Raw genomic sequence first — 23,062 nt, forward strand, 5'->3', positions numbered from 1 at the left:
CCTCTATGTTTGTTCTTCAATCTTGCTCTTTCTCTGTCTCCCTCTGCCCATCTCTATCCCTCCCTATTTTTCTCTCCCTCCCCCTCTCCCCCTCTCTGTTTTCCTCTGCCGGTCTCTCTATTAATATTCTGTTTATCTCTCTAATAACCATCTTCCAGACATAAGTGATGAGCTACCAAAGTCTCCCTTGGATGACTTTACAGTGGATGCCATCTCATCAGATCAGATGGTGACAGATGAAGATCTCAAGGCAGTAAGTGATCAGCTCCATTAAAAAAAAACTTGTTATCAATAATACTTGTTAAAATAATTGATATACGGCTACTGAAATTATTACATTTTATTGACCAAAAGCAAATGGTAATTCAATTGTTTACATGTCCTTAAAATAAGCTTTTTAAAGAAGTGCCCACTGTAATAATCATATTGCTACGCTTTTCATTGACTGTATGACAGGGAGGGGGGGGGGGGGGAGGGAGTTGTTTTTGTTTGGGAGTATCTCCCAACAGTGGCATTTGGAAGCTCAATCAAAGTTGTACCCCCTACTTCTGATAAAGGGCTCATGAATAAATTCAAATTTTGTTGAGTGATGGGAATTCAAATATAGAAGACTATTCTTGACTTTCATTTCATAATTTACATATTAAGCAAATAATTACTGTTGGTGAAGGTGATGGGACAAACTCACTTCCGAGGCGATCTAGATGTAGCTTTATCTTTCCGAAGCGAAGCTGAGGAAAGATAAAGAAACTTAACCTGAGGTTAAGTTTTTGAATTTTTAATATAATTTTGAAATTTTAAGTTATTTTTCAATGAAACTTAGACTAAAGAGTTATCAAATATCCCCAGTCATGTGAGTAGAATTTCAGGTCACTAAGTCAAGGTCAAAGGTCCTTTTCGGTTAACAACTTAGACTATAGTTTAAACATATTTGTGGCTTACACCCAGTAAATAAGATCGATTGATCGATCTGTAATTGAAAAAACAATTACAGATCGATCAATCGATCTTATTTACTGGGTGTAAGCCACACATATGTTTAAACTATTGAAATTTCTCCCAGGAAGCATTACATTTATAAAAAACTTAGACTATGTTGTGGGCTTGTGGCATCAGGTTATGATTTTGAATTTTTATCATAATTTTGAAAGCATACATTCCTAGTACCATTTGTTTGTCTCGCAATGTATGGTCAACAAGGGGTCTGAAAGATCACGATGCTTCGTGTGCTGCTGCTACACTTCGTCAGGTGATAAAATATATTTTAAGCAAGCGTCCGGGTGGACTTGCGGTCAAATAATTAGAACAATAATGGACAAGGCCTATTGGTCGAAGCACACGGGTGCTCAACCAATCAACTGGCCCTTGGCTCGGTTCGCCTGCCAGGCAAGAACAATGGCGTGCTCAACCAATCAAGCTGGCTCGATGCCGGCCGGCTGGACGGGGAGTGTCATGGCGACGTATCGTACGCATCCAAAATTTGGGGATATCGATCCCGTTGTCTCTGTTGAAATTATTGGGATTGAGATGTATTATGATATAATCCTCCGTGTGTACCAATATCGTTCTTGGGAAAGGCATTGAACCCCGTCCCACAATTCCCACAATCACAATTCTAACTTTTATGAACACCTTTTCATTATTTGTCATAGTGGATTTTATATTAAGTACTAATTATATTCATCAACTCATGTGCAGTTTGTAACTTTTAAGATAAAGACCAGTTCTGGTCATGCGATTGCATTGTGAAAGAAACGTTGTGGAATCAACTAGAAAAGGTGGATCATCTAGCATATAAGTTTTGGTGTGTACTGCAAGGTTCCGGAACCATCAAAATGATAAGAAATTTGGCCCAGTCTTGGTAAAGTTACAAGCACTGTACACAGAAAGATGTATTTGGGACTACGCGACATGTGCGCGACACATGCGCGATATCTATCAGGTCCAAATAGATATATTAATTTACCAAATATATCAATTAGTAGACGGTTTCTCGTCAGAATTCGTATCACGTATTAGTCAAAACATATTCTTTCACATGATTGGAATAAGAGCTTCCATTTCATTTTTTGAGAGGGGGGCGTTTCCAAAACTGGTCTTTACCTTTAAAGTTCGTTCTTGGGAAACGCATAGAACCCCGTCCCAGTCTTGCTGATGCTAGTTATCCCAAACATGTTTGGCTACGGCTGAGTTGTCAGTTTGCGGAGCCTGACGCCCCTCTTATGCTGAGTGATTCTTTCTGATATCGGACATCAGACATGGGATATTGGACCGCCGCACAGTGGGCTAGGGAGGAACCAAAGTGCACCAAAACTCTTTTTTTGGTGATTTATTTTTTATTTTTTTTCTTGCTCAGTTGAAAGATAATACATTGAAGAATACCTCAGTAAAATATTTAATTCCGGTATGCACAATAAGGGCTCATATTTACTTCTTCAAACAACAAAATCTTACATATTCACAGTTTTAGTGCAAAAGTGACTTATTTTATATATCTTTCAATTTAACATGAAGTTTTTATGATATTGATATGAAATTGCTCTCACATAAATCACGGTGCGATGGGGCGCGTGACACTTGTTCTGACACCGCCGACCAAAATAAACACATTTTTCGGGGCAATGTTGCAATGAAAACGGCTCTTACATAATAACGGCCAGAATCAGGCAGCCAAATCTGGTATCAACTTAAAGCTTAGACGTCAGAGAAAATGTTGGTAATAAAATTTAAACGGAAATCCCAGGAAATCCAAACATTTCCTCTGGGTTAATGAAAAATAACTCCCCCAAAATGAGTTTTGGCGCACTTCGGTTCCTCCCTGGCCCACTATGTGCCGGTCTACCCGGTCCACCGGTCCACCAGTAGAGTATAAAAGACGGTTGCTTACAATATATTTTATAACCTGACAAAGTTTAGCAGCGGCACAAGAAACGTCATCTTTCAGATCACTTGTTGACCATACATTGCGAGACAAACGAATGTTACTAGCGATATTATTTTTGATACTATATCCGCAATGAGTAATATATTTAGCATTATACGTTCCTATTCAATGAAACTTTAACATAATTGGTTATCGAGTATCACCAATCATGTGATTAGTACTTTGGGTGACAAATTCAAGGTCAAATGTCATTTCAGGTCTGCACACTTGGACTTTGTTGTGGCATCAACATCCAGATTTAGAATTTTAATGATTTCAAAAGTGTTTGTTCAAATTCGATGAAACTTGTACCCAAGGGTTATCAAGTATCACAAATCATATGACACAAATTCCAGGTCACAAAGTCAAGGTCAAAAGTCATTTTAGGTCAGTAGACTTGAATTATGTTTTCACAACTTAAAGGTTCTATGTCCCATTTGCAGGTCAACAAAATGAAAAAGTTAATTCCAACGGCATATGAAAGACAATACTTATTTAGAACTTCTCTCAAAACGAAAGGGTTTGAAAATGGCTTTTTGTGGGAAAATAACGACCATTAGTTGTCAAATCGACATAAGTGATTGCAATCACCTAAGTAACAGTCTGATTTTTAGACCCTTGCACCGAATGGTTGTACGTTTTGTCCTACACAAAGATTCAATTAGTTTAATTTTGGCCATTACAAGTAGTGGGTTATTGATGTACAGACAACTAGCACCGTTACAGAGGAAGTACACATACATTTAGCAACTGAATTATTCATACCCCTCGTAAATTTGATGTTTTGTGTGTATCGGTTACTCAAGAATGAAAGGTGGACTGGTGGAATTAGGGCGTTTGTTGAATACGTTCAGATGTAAGTTTACCACCTTCTCAAGAGACATATATTGGGACAAACTAATTGTTCATATACTTTACAAATTACAAAACTTGGTAAGGGTATAAATCATTTATGCGTTAACTGTACATGTATCGTTCCAGACTACACCCTCCCATCTATCTTCCCCTTCCCCTGGTGCCATTTTGAATGTCTGATGGCTATATGACCTGGAGGTGTTTCACAAAGATACTAAGTTGAACTTATCTCAAAGTTTGACTGAAAAATTATGGAAAGCCGTTAGCATCTTTGAAAATATTTTGTAAAAGTTATTTTGAAAGGCATAACATTTTGATTCAAATCATTTTATATTTTCTATTATCAAGGAGATTTCATGTTCTTGGTGTGGAATTTATAAAAAGTCTAAAATACTTCAAATTTGTTCTTTTTAATATAATATTTTAAGGTTACAAATGGCTCTTTATAATGTTTAAGTCCAACTTAGAGTTAAGTTCGAATTAGGATCTTTAAGAAACACCCCCCTGGACATACATCTATTTTGTTCTCTTCTTTTCAATTCATTGCACAGAATGTGGAGAAGGCAGCTGAGCATGCTTGCAGTGTTTGTGAAGAGCAGTTGACTCAACTGATTGGGATCCCATGCCAACATGTACAGACTTGGCCAGGTGAGAATAGCACAGGGAGAATCATGTCGGAGAGAGAGACAGAGATAGAGAGAGAGAGAGAGACAGAGACAGAGAGAGAGAGAGAGAGGGGGAGAGAGAGAGAGACAGCGAGTGAGAGAGACAGACAGAGAGTGAGAGGGAGAGAGACAGACAGACTTGACCAGGTGAGAATAGCACAGGGAGAGTCATGTTGGAGAGATAGGGAGAGTGAGACAGAGAGACAGACAGACAGACAGACTTGAACAAGTGAGAATAGCAAAGGGAGAATCATATGGGAGAGAGAGAGAGAGAGAGAGAGACAAACATGGCCAGGTGAGGATGGGTGTGAAGGATGAGGGGGAAAGATGAAAAATAAAATAATATTAATGTATATAGCGTTCTTACACAATTAGTTTCACACTTGCTTTACATGGTATAAAGTTAGGAAAATCAGTTAAATTTATACGTGTTCAAGTGCTTCTTAAATGTGTCTAGTGTGGGTGCTGTACGGAAGTTACAGGTCAGTTGATTCCAGAGGTGGTGGTGATGTGCATATGATTGAAAAGCATTGTCACCTGTCACTGTGGATGATAAATAGGAAGAAAGAGGGAAAATGGAAATCACAAAGAAAGGGAGAGATTGAGGGAAATAGAAGGACACCGTAATTTGTCTTGATCAATGCAATAGCCTTCTTTATGGCCTTTCGGACTCGCACATTGCAAAACTCCAGAGAAGCCAAAACTTTGCTGCCAGGCTTGTAACACGCACGCGTTTTTGTGAACACATCACCCCAGTACTTCGCGAATTGCATTGGTTGCCGGTGACGTACCACATTATGTACAAAATCTTAGTTTTAACTTATAAATGCATTCATGAATTGGCACCAATTTATCTGCAAGAATTAATCGAGGAATACAAACCCTCACACAGTTTACGGTCATCTTCACAATTAAACCTCGTATCTACTTCTGTGTCAACTCTTTCTTATGGTAATCGCTCCTTTCGCGAAGCTTCTGCTGAACTTTGGAACAGATTACCTTTAAATGTATAAAACTGTCAAACTGTTAACCTATTCAAAACTAGTCTAAAGACACATTTATTCAAAATTGCGTTCGATGATTAATTAACTCTGTTCACTTTGACGTGTATTCCATATGTATTGTAATTTGTATGTTTATTTGGATTTTTAGTTTTGTATAAGATGTAATTGTATATCAGTCTATTTTGTGTGTATAGTGCTTAGAGACTTCGGTGGAAAGCGCTTTATAAGTAACGTTTTTATTATTATTATTATTATATAATCACTATTGAATTGGTGTTATCATTTCATGAAATATAAAACATGTACCATTGGTGTAGCTTGTAATAAGATATTGTGATTGTCTTCATTCCACCTTGCAGTGAAAGATTCAATTTTAAGGTTCGTTTATTCCAGATGTTTATTCCTTTCTTGAGCAAAGTACTTGAGAGAAAAAAAAATGATAGTGTATCACTATGATTAATGGACTCATTTTAAACTTATATAAATTGAAATGATATCCTGAGATGTATTTTTGAATTTCCTTTCATCGCCCTCCTCTATACCAGGTGAAGAGGCGAGTGCCTTACCCACTGCCACCACTCAGAGAAAGGAACCAACCAAACGAGTCGTCTCTGTCCTCCGGCGGCAGAACAGCGAGTTTCGCATGGCTCTGGCTTGCACGGTGTGTTTCCAGCGCAAGAAGTGCGTGGTGTTTGAATGCGGTCATAGTACCTGTAAGGAGTGTGCAGAGTTACTGCCCGAGTGCCCCGTCTGCCGTCAACCTGCCTCCAAAGTCATTCCTCTCTACCTCTAAGACGGATGCATTCTTTTGAGTAAAGTAGTGTATGTTATTGACTGGTTAATTTAGAACATTATTCATAATATGCTGCATGAATCAACAAAAAATAATCAAAGCTTTTGCAATTAACCTCTGCCAAAGCATTATCGGGTCATTTTTAGAGGTTTTGACAACAACTTTTTATTGTTATATTTTGTTTTCACTAATGACGCGGTTAGTCAAGCTATTGGTTATAATTTTATGCATGCATTGATGAGAAAATATCAAACAGAGCTGAAAGAAAGAATCCATCCGGGTAAAAATAATTCATCCTTCATGGTGTAGGGACTCTGGTTATTCATTGTCACCTATCTTAACTCCAGTGATCTCAAGGCAGCAGACAGCAAGAAACTCTGTGATTATCACTTGGCTTGAGAAAATCCACATAAGTGGACGAAAGCTTGCCTACTTAATTGCAAGTTTGGTAGAAGCTTAAAGTTCATGTAATGATCTGAAGGGTAATTTCTACATGAATCCTATAACCTTTAGACACTACAAAGCCTGCCATTAACTTCACTTTCAAAAAGCATATCATGTAAAATGAAATTCTATCTATCGGGCTAAAAACTGCCGTTATTGGTAACTATAAGTATGTCTTGCTAGATAAATATATGTTTTCCTTTATGAATTTAAAATTAATTCTTATTCTATGATCCTGGCCTTGAATTGTAGGAGTGCTAGCACTAAGAGAGTTTCCATCTGTACACCATATTGTATATCAGAAATATGAAATATAATCATTAAAGTATATTATATGTACAGTGTGTGTTAATTCTATTCAAGAAAATACTGTATTGACGTCCAAAAGATTTGTTATACATTTACTTGTTAAAAGTATGTTTTATACCTCCGCTACAAAGTAGCCGGAGGCATTATGTTTTCGGGTTGTCCGTCCGTCCGTCCGTACGTCCCGTTTTCGTGATCGCGTTATCTCAAGAACCAAGATGGATTCCCGCCAAACTTTAGTCATATATGTGTCTTGCAGTGTCAATGAACTGATTAGATTTTGGAATCACGAGATCCAAGGTCAAAGGTCACAGGGCTCATTATGTATGCAAAAGTAGCTCGTGATCGTGTTATCTCAAGAATCAATTGATGGATTCCCGCCAAACTTTAGTCATGTATGTATCTTGCAGAGCCAATGAACCGATTTGATTTTGGGGTCGCAAGATCAAAGGTCAAAGGACTCATTATGTTTGCAAAAATAGCTCGTGATCGCGTTATCTCAAGAGCTCATTGATGGATTCCAGCTAAACTTCGGTCATGTATTTATCTTGCAGAGCCAATGAGTTGACTAAATTTGGGGGTAACGAGGCCCAATGTCACAGGTCACAGGGCTCATTATGTTTGCAAAAATAGCTCGCTTCTGTTTTGGTTTGTAAAATTGCTTCATGGCGGGGGCATCATTTTCGACTGCGCGCAGTCGAAGGTCCATCTAGCTAATAGAGTACTGAAATACTATTGCCAGCCTGTTCTAGTAGTATAAGACATAGTTCTACCAATAGCGTAATATTGATCACGAAAGTAGAGTGATATTACAGTGCTTGTAATATTGCCAGCCAATATGTGTTCAGAAGAGTATTTTGGAAAATACTATTGTCAGTTCTGAGAATAATTCCAGTGAAAGTGATTATACAGTACTTATTAATTATGTTTGAAACATGCAATATGCAATATTACTCGCCAAAAGTACTATTTAAAAGTTCTTTAGTTGTAGAAAGTAAAGTTTTATAAAGATCTATATCACAACAATGTAAGTGCTAGTATAATCACAAGTATGTGAATATTGTATTCAAAGTTTTAAAAAATATAGTTGTTGACAATCAAGACTGGAAACTTATTTGGTTCAATGCCTGCTATGAGTGATTATCACAAGCATTATGACTATCACAGTCATTATTTCTTTGTTAATTCGAAACAGCTTTAAATATTGAAAGAACATGAATTTGAAAATGATTTATTTCTTCACAATTACAGGAAAATTACCTGTTTTGGTAAAACCTATGAGAACTGGTATTTTTTTCTGCTGGTTGTGAAGAAAGAAGTCATTTAGAATTCACATCACCAATCAGATGCATCTCTTCAGTGATGTAAGAACATGAATTTCATTTATTGAATAACAACACATTTACTAAAGATTCAGATTCAGATTCAGATTCAGATTAATTTTATTGGTCCATTTGGAAATTCAGTTGTTGGCATTACATAAGCACATGAACAATATACAATAGAAAATAATATACACAAATATATAATACACAGTAGCATATGTACAATGACATATTCATATGGAAACACAGATATAAATCGTTTTTACATAGTGGAATGGTATAAGAAAATAGAATAAATAAATGGACTTCCAACACTATTGAAAATGTACTATTGCGTAGAATTTGGAAATGGTATTGATATTATCTTTTATTATTATTTTATCATTTGTTATTATCATCATCATCATTATCAACAGTATTTATTACAGACTAAATTAAAGATTAGTAATAATAATAATTATAATAATAATACTCAATTTTATATAGCACAAATTACAATTAAGTAATTGATACTTGTAAATGTGAGAAATTCTATTACTGTATGGCAGCTTTGTTTACCTGTTTTATATACTCTTTTTACGCTTTTATTAGTGATTTAAGAAATGAATTACTTTCATTGAATAATAAACATATTTACTAAAGACTAGTAGTTGGTACATGTAAATGTGAGAAAATCTATTACTGTACGGCAGCTTTGCCTACTTGTTTTCTTTTTCATTTTACATTTTGATTAGCTCCCTTTGAGAGAACTCAAGGCCGTCCAGGCGCGGATCCAGGATTTCTTAGGGGGGGGGGGGGGGCCCACTTTTTTTTTGGGGGGGTCCGAAAAAAATCGTAACGACAACGACTCAGCCAGCCGCTAAATAAGCGGGGGGGGGGGGGGGAAGAGAACACTTTTTTTTCTTTGGTCTCGAAATTTGAAAATTTGACATTTTGTTCCGTTGGGGGGGGGGTGAGGTCACCTTTTTAGGTCAGCCATTGGCACATTTTTGTTAATTTTTTTTTTAATTAAAAAAAAAAAAAATCACAGAAAAGGGGGGGGGGGGGGTTGCTCCAAAATACACACATAAAAAACCGAAGAGGGGGAGGGTCAACCCCCTAACCCCCTCCCCCCCCCCCCCCTTCCGTACGTGCCTACTCGTCTGAAAATAGTTTTTCCCCTCCCGCGCGAAGCGCGGTAGGTTTCACGTTTCATTAAATCATTAGAAAAAGGAGACGATTCGTTGTACAGTTTTTTACTCTTAATACTCATCTGAATTCAGTTTTCCCCTCCTCCCTTCCGCGCGAAGCGCGGAAGCTTGTACGTTTCATTAAATCATTAGAGAAAGAAGACGATTCGTTGTACCGTTCTCGAAAATAATCCTCGTCTGAATACAGCTTTTACGTTTCATTAAATCATTAGCGAAATAAGACGATTCGTTGTACCGTTATGACTTTTAATCCTTGTCTAAATTCAGTTTCCCCCCTCCCACGGGAAGTGCGGAAGCTTTTACGTTTCATTAAATCATTAAAGAAAGAAGACGATTCGTTTTACCGTTCTCGACTCTTAATCCTTGTCTAAGTTCAGTTTTCCCCCCGCTTCGACGTTTCATTAAATTTTTAGAGAATGAAGACGATTCGTTGTTCCGCTCTCGAAAATAATTTAGTTTCCCCCTTTTACTTTGACGTTTCATTAATTCATTAGAGAAAGAAGACGATTCGTTGTACCGTTCTCGACTCTTAATCCTTGTCTGAATTTCAAATATGTTCTTTGTCTATTCCCTTTTCTTCCTACGTCCTCTTCCTTTACACTCCTCTCTTTTTTGGCCGGCGTTTATTGGGGGACCACCCCACCGCCCCCCTGGCTACGCGCCTGCTGTCAGATTATGTTGATACCTTGTCCACCTCGGAAGCTCAGGGGTTTAAGGTTTTAATTTACGGTCAGATTAGCATTCAGGGGTCCGCCTTAGCGCCCTAGACGGGGTCCAGGGGGCAGAGCCCCGGAAGTTCAGGAGTTTAGGCATTTAATTACGGTCAGATGGGCATTATTTTGATACCTAATTGCAGGTCACTTATTGACTTGGGGTTCAGGGGGCGGAGCCCCGGAATCTCAAGGGTTTTAGGCACTCAATTACGGTCAGATGAGTATCGAGGGGCTCGCCCAAGGTTGGTTGGGTCCAGGGGGCAGAGCCCCCAGAAGCTCAGAGGTTTTAGGCGTTTAATTACGGTCAGATGAGCATTTTTGATACCTTATTATTTGTGACACTAGCAGGACACTATTTGGCGTGGGGTCCAGGGGGCAGAGCCCCCAGAAGCTCAGGTGTTTTAGGCATTTAATTACGGTCAGATGGGCATTATTTTGATACCTAATTGCAGGTCACTTATTGACTTGGGGTTCAGGGGGCGGAGCCCCGGAATCTCAAGGGTTTTAGGCACTCAATTACGGTCAGATGAGTATCGAGGGGCTCGCCCAAGGTTGGTTGGGTCCAGGGGGCAGAGCCCCCAGAAGCTCAGAGGTTTTAGGCGTTTAATTACGGTCAGATGAGCATTTTTGATACCTTATTATTTGTGACACTAGCAGGACACTATTTGGCGTGGGGTCCAGGGGGCAGAGCCCCAAGAAATCAGGGGTTTTAGGCATTAAATGACCCTCATATGAGCATCTAAGGGCCCGCCTTAGGGCCCTAGGTGGAATCCAGGGGGCAGATTCAACTGGTTCCAGTTGATTCTAACTGGTCCATGATGCACATCAAGCGGATATTTGGTGCGACTGCATTTCATTTAACTGGAACCAGTCCTCATAATGACCAGTTACACCAGTTGATAACTGGTCTGTTTGCATACTTCCAGTTGCACCAGTTGATAACTGGTCTGTGCATGGCATATTTCCAGTTGCGCCAGTTGATAACTGGTCTGTGGGCATATTTCCAGTTGCACCAGTTGATAACTGGTCTGTGGGCATATTTCCAGTTGATAACTGGTCTGTTAATTCCAACTGGACCAGTTAGAATTTGACCAGTTGAATTCCGACTGGACCAGTTAGAATTTGACCAGTTGAATTCCAACTGGACCAGTTAAAAATCTGACCAGTTGAATTCCAACTGGACCAGTTAGAATTTGACCAGTTGAATTTCAACTGGACCAGTTAGAATTCAACTGATCAAATTCTAACTGGTCCGTGTGCATATTGCCAGTTGATACCAGCTAATTTGCATAATGGATATGGGGTGCATGCATATCTATGTTTCAATACAATTTATATGAATTTACAGCATATTCCTTAATTACTGCTGATTTAGTTATGTGCAATTCTTTTCGAAAATACTACAAATTGCCAATTATTAGAACATTTCATTACTTCGTGTAAATAACATTTAATTAAACATGAATTAGGGAAAACATTAACTATGAACTAAAATAGCTTCGATAAAATACAAGTATATTCAAAATATTTAGTTAACAAGTCTACCTATTACCAATGCCTTTACAATGGAAATTGCAGACGATCTAGTTATACTGGGATGTTGCTAATTGGCAAAATTAATTAGTACAAATGCTACTTATGCCTTTAATTACTAATTAAGTTTTCAATTGGTAGTTGATTGGTCCAGTTAGACCAGTTAAATCCAACTGGTAACCCTGGAAATTGAAATGGGCCAGTTGAATTCTAACTGGTCTGAATGGTCCAGTTAGACCAGTTAAATCCAACTGGTAACCCTGGAAATTGAAATTGCCAGTTGAATTCTAACTGGACCAGTTAGAATCTGACCAGTTGAATTCTAACTGGTCCAGTTGGATTTCAACTGGTCGAATTCTAACTGGTCCAGTTAAAATTCAACTGGTCTGGTTCAACTGGCCCATTTCAATTTCCAGGGTTACAAGTTGGCTTTAACTGGTTTAACTGGACCAGTTGCAACTGGTTTTTCCTTCTGGGTTCCTATTTTGTCCTTCCCTTTATCTCCTCTTTATCTTTTTTCTTTCCCTTTCCTTCCTTCTCTTTTATTTTTTTATTGGGGGGGGGGGAGGCAAATCCTTTCCCCCCCCCCCCCCCCCCCCCCCCCCCCCCTCTCTTCCCTCTTTTCTTTTCTTCTTCCACTTCTTTTTTTTCCCTTTCTCTCCTCTTTCCCTTCTTTTCCTTCTCTCTCTCTCCTTTTTTTTTTTTTTTTTTTTTTTTTTTGCGGGGGGGGGGGGGGGCCAAGGCACGCTCGGCCCCCCCCCCCCCCTGGATCCGCGCCTGAGGCCGTCTGTCCCATGGTTGCTTTAACTTACAAGCATACTCGTCCTTCTTGTCAGTCGGGTAAAAAAAGAAGAAGCTCTGTCCTAGATCTTGGCTTAGTACTTGAAAGAAAGATATCAAGTGCTTAGAGCCAAAAGGGCATTAACTCAATTGTCTTTACAGAAGATGTTACGCCCCTCCGGCAATCGATAAATGATACGCTTAAGCTGTAGCAACTGTTGTAGGGGGGAAGAGAAGTCAATATTTTGTACTGAATTGATGTGATAGTGGTTTAACAATAAGTTTTATTCATGTGATAAAAGTTTAAATAAAAGGTTTTTATTTTGATGAATGATTAGTGCGATTAATGTAATTTCTCAATGCAATTTTTACATTAAATAATCATCATGTTTAACTAGGTGATAAAGTTAGATAATTGTTATGCAATATATATCAATAAAATAATACGATAGTTGTAGGAAAATACAAAACAGTACTATTTTTGTTTCCTATATGGTATTTAAGTTTGAATTTGAACAATAATATATGAGTGGTACTGAAGGATAAGTAATGTTGTAATGTTTCTCTTTGTATATACCCGGTAATGCGTCTGGTCACTCCACTTCCTTTTATGATCTTGTTATATTTTATAAATATACATATAATGTAAAGCGCATTGAAATGTCAATAGACATGATGATATGCGCTATAAAAGAACAAATATTATTATTATTATATTACAATATATTTTGTTCTTTATAATTTATCCAATTATTGCTCGTTTAAGTCATTAATTGCTGATGAAGAATATATTCATGAGCTGCATACAATTTGTGTATGCTTGCCTGTTTGTTTTTCTTTCCTATTCTGCAAACTTGTTGATATGTCAATCAAAAGCAGTCTTTCATTTTATGTCAGTGACTTCTAAAGCTTTACAAATAACTAAATACATGTATGTTAGATTATACAAAGGAAACTAAGCAAAATATAAGGAAATCTTTGGAAATCAAGCTTTGTATTTTGTGAAATCCTTGTTTGAAAGAAACATTATTCTGTCAGTATTTAGGAAGAGATAGATTTGAGCTTAAGGGAAATGGAGCGAGAAAAGTAGATAGAAAGTGAAGGGGGGCAGTAGAACAAGGGAAAAATTTGAGAGGGAAATACACAAGGACGATTGGGGTGAGGAGAGTTCAGCGATATGGTCCATAAACATAGATTCAAGATAATTAAGTGTCGTAAATAAGAATTGGGTTTAGGAGAATGCTTTCAATTTCCACATCTATCTTTAATTTCATTACTTTCTTTTTCAATCATTAGACGCCGAAAGCAACCGACTCAGATAATGGCCCTACATCGATCCTTGTTAATAAGATAATGCTACATTAAAAAGAAAGAAGCGCATCCATTTCTAATCGCAGCCCTACTTCCTCACTCTCTAAAACGAAATATCATTTACCAAAGTTCATCCATTATGACATCACAATCAAGGCAACATGGAGTGATCTTTGTCGGCGATGGGTTGTTGAACTTTCAATTGCTGGTTGGGATGGTCTCCTGTCCTGACTTTCGTTAAATATTCTAACCCATCGAGTTCTGGTAAAACTGAGAATACATTTAGAGCTTCCTAATTCTTTGTCTGTCAATCCTTAAAAGGGTTGCTCTTCAAATGCTCTTAAATGTAAAATATGACGAGAAACAACGGAAAGTTTGTGCCTAACTTTCATGCCACACACTCACAAACGCACACCCTATTAAACACCCCTACCCCATAGCCCTATCCCCCCACACACACATACACACACCACGATATACACACGCACGCACGCACACCGACGCACGCACATATATACCCATTTGTATGCGCAGTGCATGTGATTTTTATTTGCAAACAAAATATGATTCAAGTTCTATCATTTAGTTATATTAAAACAAAATCATGGTCGTACTCTTGTTAAAGCCACAAGGTTGTTGTCCCCCTCAATAAAATGTAAACGTGGTTTGTTTCTCATTTGATACCAGTGACTTACAAATCTTGCTAAAATGACATGATTTTCCGGGGTTTTTTCTCATTTTTTTGTAAATGATACTTTTGTTTTCTTATTTTTGCCCCCCCCCCCCCCCCAGTTTTTGTTCATTACGCCAATGGCCAAACGGTTTTTCTCACGATGTAATCGCGGCATGACAACTACTCAACTTTATCTTTGAGACTGGAATCTGAAGCAACTGTCGCCGTCTTCGAAATGCTCGATCTGGATCTAGGGACTCTCGCTCTGAAGATGACGCAAAGGTGTAGATTATGACGTCAGATTTGTCTTGCTCCAGCTGTTTCTGCCTGTGCCTCTTCATCCCTCAAGCTTTCAGGGTTGGCCTGAACGGCTGCTGTTACATTTACCATGTGTAATTATTTAGGCCGCTGTCGGCTTCATGTACAGTTTTAAATTTGATTTCAATCCCTTCACTTCTAGAGTGCACTTCAACTCTTGTCTGATTTCAATTTCTTGTCTTCTTTCTTCTTTTCCTCCCTTCTTTCCTTCATGTTCATGTTCTTTCTCGAGTCATCCCGTTTTCTTCTACACCTTTTCTTAGTATATTATTTTTTTTCATTCCTTTTCTCTTTCTTTACCCTTATATCTCCTTCCCATCTTCTTTTTCTCCTTCTTCTTCTCTTTTTCTTTCTTCTTTTCTTCTTTTTCTTCATCATTTCATTTCAATCAATACACCCTTTCCTCATTAACTTCCTTACCCTGTAGAGTCTTATCCATTTCTGCAATTTTCATTTTGAATTCTGATTTTGTTTACCTTATTTCTAAATGTCACCCTCATTGACCCCTTTCTCTCTGTCTCTGTCTCTTTCTCTCTCTCTCTCTCTCTCTCTCTCTCTCTCTCTCCCTTTTTTCTTTCTCTCTCTCTCTATCCCCCTCCCCGTCTCCCAGCCCCCTCCCTCCACCCTCCCTCTATATCTCTATCTCTCTTTCCAGCCAGGCGAGCCAGCATGATGCTCTTTCGATGACCTTTTCGCCATATGCACATATGGAACGTGTTCTCCCATCCTCATCACCGCGTCATCATGATGGAGTACATCGTCGGAGTCATTGACGGGTCGACTTGCGGGTTATAACCTGGTTATAAATCAAGAATCTAAAGATCATTCATTCCAACGATGAGGGATGACTTGAAGTCGATCAAAGGTTCTTATTATTCTACTTTTATCGCTGTCATTCAAAGAAACAAAACAAAAAAGACGAGATTCGGCATTTGTGTCAATAGTCGTTAGTTTTTTTTCAAAAGTAAAGGGTTGTGTAATGAGAAATAAAAAAATCTATAGAGCACATTAATATCAGCAGGCATTATCATCATCTTCACTCAAAACTCACATCTTCCTCCAGACATTTAAATGCTAATTTTATTGGAGGAGCTCGCGCCTTTGAATGTTTTTTGAAACAGATATATGGCGCCATACAAATGCTGTTCATCATCATCATCATCATCATAAACCTTTATATTTTATTTAGTTTAGAGATGTAATTGTCAATCAAATCATTGGTATGACGAGAACCGGATGATAGCTCTGACAGTTGAGAGGACGGCGACGGTGACGTCATTAAGAAGATATACAACATTATCTTGTGACATATTTTGTTTTCTCTATACAAGATTGACAGCGGCGTTCCTTACACATTATCACTTGTCACGCCCGGTATATATTTGAGGCACATTAATGGTCAGGTTTTTGTGATCAAACTGATAGAAAAGATTACAGAATTAATCTTGACAGGCCAGCCACATACCATAGCATGTCTAGTTACGTTATGATTAAATAGGACTGATATATACACCATTAACACAAGTCATGTTGATAGAATTATAATTATATTGTAGATTGCAGAGATTATAATTACCCATGGATAACTTTTTTTGCCTGCTTGCAACTTTATTAGAGTCTCCTGTCCATGCTTGTATTTTGGAGGAACAAAAAAACAACACCTAAATTCCAAATACTTCCCAAAGGAATATGCAATTCTTGACGCTTGGAAATGAATAAGTCATTGTAAATAAATGAAAGATCAGCTTGGCCTGGCGACTCGCACGATTTACTTACTTCTCATTTACCACCCCCTGTCTCGTAAAATTGGTTAAAATAACACCAACCACAGACCGAACAATATATTGTATACTTCTGTTTCTTAGATACCCAATACAAACACTTCTTGTTTACCCCATCATAATATGGCGCCCACACATCTATTGATATGGAACGGCTATTTGAGACCAATTTATTGGTATTGTGACCATGGTACTGACCGCCAATTTTCGTGGTGACTCATGCAATAGGGCAGATGTCTTAAAGTCGAGGTAGATTTATTAATATTTCTTTTCAAATATACCTCTGAAATTGAATGGGACTCTGATGAAATATGCGGAGACGTGACTTTCTATAATAGAGGTGACTTGTTTCGATTTTAACCAATTTACTTTATATTGTTTAAATTGGGATGTTATTACTTTATATTCTCAGTATTATTATTTCAAACTTCGTTGTTCTCACTTTGGACGATCATACATGATAGGTAAGTTACCTCCAAAGCTAATTAATACTTTACACTTATCTATGAACAATTTTCACATTCAGATCATGTTACTAATTAGGGAAAAAAGTGATAATGAAACTAATAAGAGATGTTACCCGAAGTATATAGCAATAAACAATAGATGTGTCGTAGTTGAGTGGTTGAGTGGTTGAACTCTTGCCCGTGGAGTAGAAGTTCATGGGTTCGGGACCTAGCACGGCTCTAATAATCTTCCAGAAGATAAATCAGACCCAATTATGATTCAACATGGTGCATAAATGTACTATAAATATGCATGGATACGGCGAGGGGGTATACATTTAACTTTAAAGCGCTTGGGGCGTATTAATTTGTATATCCAGCTTGTATCAAACATTAATATTATTCAAACGCAGATAATCATGATGCGGTATACTGGGTATAGTGAGTAGGGGGTCTGAAGAGCAGACAAACTTGGGTTACATAAAGTAAATCATAGAGGTGTATTAAGGGTAGAACCATTTCATTCGATTCTGATTAAATATCTCGCCCCTCGACCAGTCCTCATGACCAGCTGGCATTGCTATGTCACATTGTATTACACATTGTAACATAAACCATCAAACTATATGCCCTAATAGATTACCGTCATTCAAAGTTCATCTGTGATGTGTTCCCTATATACCAACTCATGGGGTACGTTGTTAGGCGGAGGGGTAGCATTGCCACCCTGGATCGCATCATTGGTATTGGATTAAGGTAAATGTGTATGGATCAATTATAGGATCTCTGTCACCTACTCGCTGCATCGCTATCTACGAGATGATTCCTATGTTCAAGATGTATCGTTGAATTTCGCAGTTTTCGGGATTTCTGCCCCTCATGACACGTACCCCGCCCAGATCTTAGGGACTGTCCTGAATCTACCTCTGAGTGGTATTATATTACCTCTCTCGTCAAGTGGATGGGGAAGATAATGATGTCTGGAAAGAGGGGTGCACGAAGAGGGCGACGACCTCACTCATGACATTTTCTAGACGTCAATTTGGGTTAAACATGCGATTGTTATCAATGAGGGCATAGGGCATCAGTCTATGGCCCCTATCTTGTGACAAGAATGCAATACTAATGTTTCCGAGAATGATACGATACAGCCTTGGGGTTATTAGTGACAAATCAACATGAACATCATGTCAAATGTCATGTTACTAGAGCCAAGGAGAGGGATAAGTGCTCATCATGTAGGCAGTTGCATCATTTTAACAACTTTAGGTGGAGAGGTTATCGTGTGACATGTTGAATAATTTGACGTTCTTGCCAAGTCTGATCTTCTGACCCACATCCACCCCTCAAAGATATATAGACCGGTAGTTGTAAAATTGCGGTTCAAGGGTTTTTGGTGCAAAATATCCATTCAATATTGTTTAAATATTGCCTTCAGAGGTTTAGATGGCAATACTTCAACCTAAATTCGCAAAAAACAGAAATATATGCCCAAAAGTTCAATGTTGAAGTGCATTCGCGATATTTATCCAGGCCGGATCGATTTGATAATTTACCAAATATGTCAATTAGTAGGCGGGTTCCCGGCAAAATGTGTATCATCATGTATTAGTCAAAACATATTCTTTCACATGATTGGTTATAAGAGCTTCCATTTCATTTTTTTAGAAGGGGGCGTTTCCAAAACTGGTCTATACCTTTGACAATTGACAAAATCGTCTGATGCTGTATGGGGTATGCCAACATTTAGGTCATCGATTTGAAAGAAGAACAAAATGTTAAAACGGTTTATCATTCCTCATAAAAGATAAATGCTATAATTTTATATTTTCAAGACTGTTATTTCCTGGGGGGAGAGGTAGTGACACTTTGCTAAGTTTATTCATTTGTTCTATTCCTCATAACACCTTCAACATTATGGATGTAAGTGTGTGGTGATAACATTAAAATGTCAACACAACATTGCTTTCTTTTGTCCTTTTAGTGATTCTCCTTCAAATTACATTACGAATGTAGTAAACACAAATAACATCAAATGCGAGAACAGGGACAATGCAGAAAAATTTATTCTTTCAATGATATCGGAAGGATTGGCCCATTTTCAAGGCGGACGAGGAGGGGGGGGGGGGGGTTGGAGGCGAGCACATTAATTTTGAAGCATACACTGCATACTAAGATTCTATTGGTATAGGAATGATGGATGGGTGGAGGAGGGGGGGGGGGGGTAACCGCCCCTTCCTAATAATGCCCTCGACGATAGACGCCCCTGCATGCTTCGTAATTCATTTAAGGGTTTGAAAGCTACTCACACCTTCACTCGCTAATGAGGGTAAAAGGTCAATCTGAATTGACATCGAATCACTTCAGATGCTTTAATTAATTACCAGTCATGTTATTTCAAACAATCATTTTGATCATTGCAGCGCTTAATGATGTATACCCTCTCCAAGACGCGGGACAGGCACCCCCTTCTGGGTCTCATTGCCTCCCTGCTCTAGACGCATAGCACGCATTCATTCACGGACACACACTCATCATCGAATGTAGCGGATGGTTTACATAACGATCGAGTTAGCAGCAATTATCTTAGCGGCCCATCATATCTTTATTAGTGCAAACTGGTGGAGTTGCCTGGCATGTTAATTGGGGGTTGCTCTCGTTTGCATTTCAAACTCGCCTCCGATCTCGTTGTTTTGATTTTATGTCGATGAACTGGGCATAAGCCTACGAGATGATTCATTACCGATAGGGTTAATTACAGCATACTGTAGTTTAGTGCCAGCTAGATTAAACCAATGATAGAGAGCAACAGCCACACAACAGCTGGAGAGGAATAATCAGCAGCTATTATCTATTTCCACTCGCAAAATAGAGAGTGCCTTATTTGCTTGCTGACAATTAGGCCTCTTGTTGAAAAAATTACGATCAAACGTAAATCGAAATTACGTAACATTACTTTTAACCAATGAGAAACGTCCATTTCAAGGCTTTCAGTTATCTAATATGTGAGTTGAGCATTAAAATGTTCAGCACTTCATGCAAAAGTCCCGTGGCAATACTCGGGATTAAACCTTCTTCAGAAATATTGCCAGTGATTGCTACGTGAGTCCTTACCACGGTTTAAATTCGCGACCTCTCCGAGGTTTAATAGTTATATGCTCATTCGTGCGTGAATGGTATGATTTAAATTGCATATCATCTTAAAGAGCATTAATTCATGTTTGTATCAAAATTCTTGATTATAAATAGTGTCCACTTGCTCTTTTCTAATTTTGTTGGGTGTATAGGTGACACAATGGCATAACTGAACATTGTGAACATTATTTGTGTTTATGAGGTCAGACACATTTAAACAGTTAGTTGATCAAGCATTCAGTCGAGAAATGAATTATCAATCATTATATACCATTATATAGGAGCAATCTGACTACACTACAGAAATGAGAATATTATATTGAACCTATTTATAAGGGTTCACACTTAGTGACCTACTTTAACACCTTGCAATCACGGTGTGCGGGGAAGAGGTGACAAAGGGCAGATACTATTGTAGGTAATATTTTTGGCAAATACTGTAAGGAACTTATGTCTACTAGCCGTGTTGCACTTTAAATAAAGAAAAGAAAACTTTTAAAAAAAATAGGTGCGTTCGTTATACTTCGATTCAACACAAGTGGAAACTGGACAATAAAGGTCATTTAAGGTGCGATAACGAAATGCGTGTACGGTTGAAGTAAGTGAACACGTCAAGGGGTACAGCCAACAAGCAAGCGGTAAAGAGACAAATGAAAGAGGGAAGAAAACACTCGCAGGAAGAAGCATGAAGAAAGATGAGCAACAAGAAGAGATGAACAACATTTAAAAAATGAAATGGACAAAGGAAGGAGACTAAGAAAATAACACGAAATAATTATAAGGACGTAATGTCTAAGAAGACAGAAATGGGGGAAATCTAAGCTTTAAGAAGTTGCAATGTGGGTGTGGGAAGTGGCTGAGACGTCCTACTGCTGGTCTATGATCACCAATTTCACACCTTCAGAAGGAGTACATGAAGGGAAGGTTCACATGAAATAAATTTAAAAAAAAGTTGGGCGCAATGTACTAAACAATATCGAATGGGAGACGATTCAAAGTGCTGACAAGTCTGATAACTTAAATATAAATAGTCATGATAGTTGCACCAACCATGATGATATTTATTGCAGAACAATGAACTTTCGATGAAGGATTATCAAAGGACACTATTCAAAGTCATCAAAGAATATATACAACCAACATTTCTTTCTTGTTACATGGTTACTCGTTATTTTATTTGTCGTACTTTGTTAAAGGAATAGCTGGAATGTCTGTAAATGATTTTGATTGTGTGGGGAGATCATTTTCATACAATAGCTATAGATTCACTGGATAAGAGTTTTCCAATCTTTAAGTTTCAAGCAAATATTGAAATCAAAACCTCGGAAAAGAAATAAGATTCCGAAATATTTCAAAGATGACGTTTGCAAGCAGTGTTTTCCTAAAGGATCGAAACTGCATGACAGTATTTGCCAATACAATCACAAAACTATTCGCGGCGGCAAAATGAAAAGGGACAGGAAAAACATGACATCATCACCGCAATAATCTTGTTTTTGGTCAAGAGGGTCGAGAGTTTGGTTTACAAAAAAGAAAAGAAGAAAAATCCCTTCGGTATACCATCACTCAGCGAGATCATAGCGGTGACGAAGTTGTGTATCAACGCTGAGGTTGTGGGGGAGGTGATGGTCAATTTCCCCTCCCAGGGGTGAAGAACTAGCTGGACTGAGGGAGAGATGGAATAAGGATTCACCAGTTCATTTGTGAAAGAAATAAGTTTGTACAGGCTGCAGGGATTAATGTAGGAGACCTGCGACTCCTGTTTTTATTATTTTTATTGATGAAAGAAACAAGAAATTCAATTATTTTGAGTGGTTAATTATCCACAGACAATGTTTTTGGTTAGGAAACAGTTGAGAAAAACATTGCCATGAAATTAATATTAAGAGGTAGTATGGCAAATGGGACGGGGGGGGGGGTCAGCTTTCATTGCTCCTACCTCTTTACTTTAAAAAAAAAATTACAAATACAAACCGTATGCATCTTACATGTAATACCTTAGTCACACCATCAAGACCGACACCAGACCAACAGCAGACCGGGCAAGACATTATATTAGCACCACTGGCAAACACAAATCGGTCGGTTTAGAGTCGGTATATATACAGTGCGTCCCAGAAAAAAACGAAACCGAGAATTTTATCATAATTTAATCACTATTATAATTAATAAATGACACATATTGGTAAAGCTTAGATCCTTTTCTTTCATTTAATGCAACTCATATGATTGCATGTTTCACGCCAGAGTGATTAAAAACAATTCGAAGATAGGGTACCAAAAAGTCATTTGGCGGACGGTATCTTTTGAATTTCAAAGAGAAAATCGCATTCATTTTTTGCCTTTTCCTATGACACCTCAAGTTTCTTGACAAAAAGACGTTTTGTGGTTATGAAATCAAAATGCATGTCAAATGGCAGCGCGCATTGAAATTAAATAACACCGTTGTTAACATTCACAACTCTAGTGAATGGATAAACTATACATATCCTTTCTCGATTCGGTGAAAAGAAATTTCACTTGATGTAGGTCATCCATTCCCCTCCCTCATACAAAATAAAATACTAGGAAAGAGTTTAGAGACACTAATCCCATCTCTGAAACTAAAGTGTATGCACATTAATTCATGAGGTGAAACCCTTTCTAGAACCCTAGTCTTAATGTATCCCTTGAATTGAAACCCCTGAGAGAAAGAGCCCCGTTCATTCACTCGTCATCTGTGAGCTATTGATATCAACAACTTCCGCAAATACTTCCTTCAAAGCAACCAAATAGCGCCCGCTGTATACTGTTTCAGAAAATAATGTTCACCTTGCCGTGTGCCAGAATTCTAGTGAGCTTGTTCACAATGCTTTAGATTATATCGA

At 38.1% G+C, this 23,062-nt stretch overlaps 1 protein-coding gene across 1 annotated transcript in view; it reads left to right on the forward strand.

Annotated features, from left to right (window-relative positions):
* LOC100889501 (E3 ubiquitin-protein ligase MIB2-like) overlaps positions 1 to 7,301 on the forward strand; it is a 47,163-nt gene extending 39,862 nt beyond the window's left edge. Inside the window, exons 19-21 of the mRNA XM_030987267.1 lie at positions 159 to 253; positions 4,330 to 4,426; positions 5,993 to 7,301. Coding sequence (XP_030843127.1) covers positions 159 to 253; positions 4,330 to 4,426; positions 5,993 to 6,240 — 440 coding nt within the window. The 3' untranslated portion in view covers positions 6,241 to 7,301. The remainder of the gene's footprint in view (positions 1 to 158; positions 254 to 4,329; positions 4,427 to 5,992) is intronic.
* Positions 7,302 to 23,062: the final 15,761 nt, after the last annotated feature.

This window comes from Strongylocentrotus purpuratus, unplaced genomic scaffold, assembly GCF_000002235.5.
Source record: "Strongylocentrotus purpuratus isolate Spur 01 unplaced genomic scaffold, Spur_5.0 spur5_scaffold_16, whole genome shotgun sequence".
Lineage (NCBI taxonomy): Eukaryota > Metazoa > Echinodermata > Echinoidea > Camarodonta > Strongylocentrotidae > Strongylocentrotus > Strongylocentrotus purpuratus.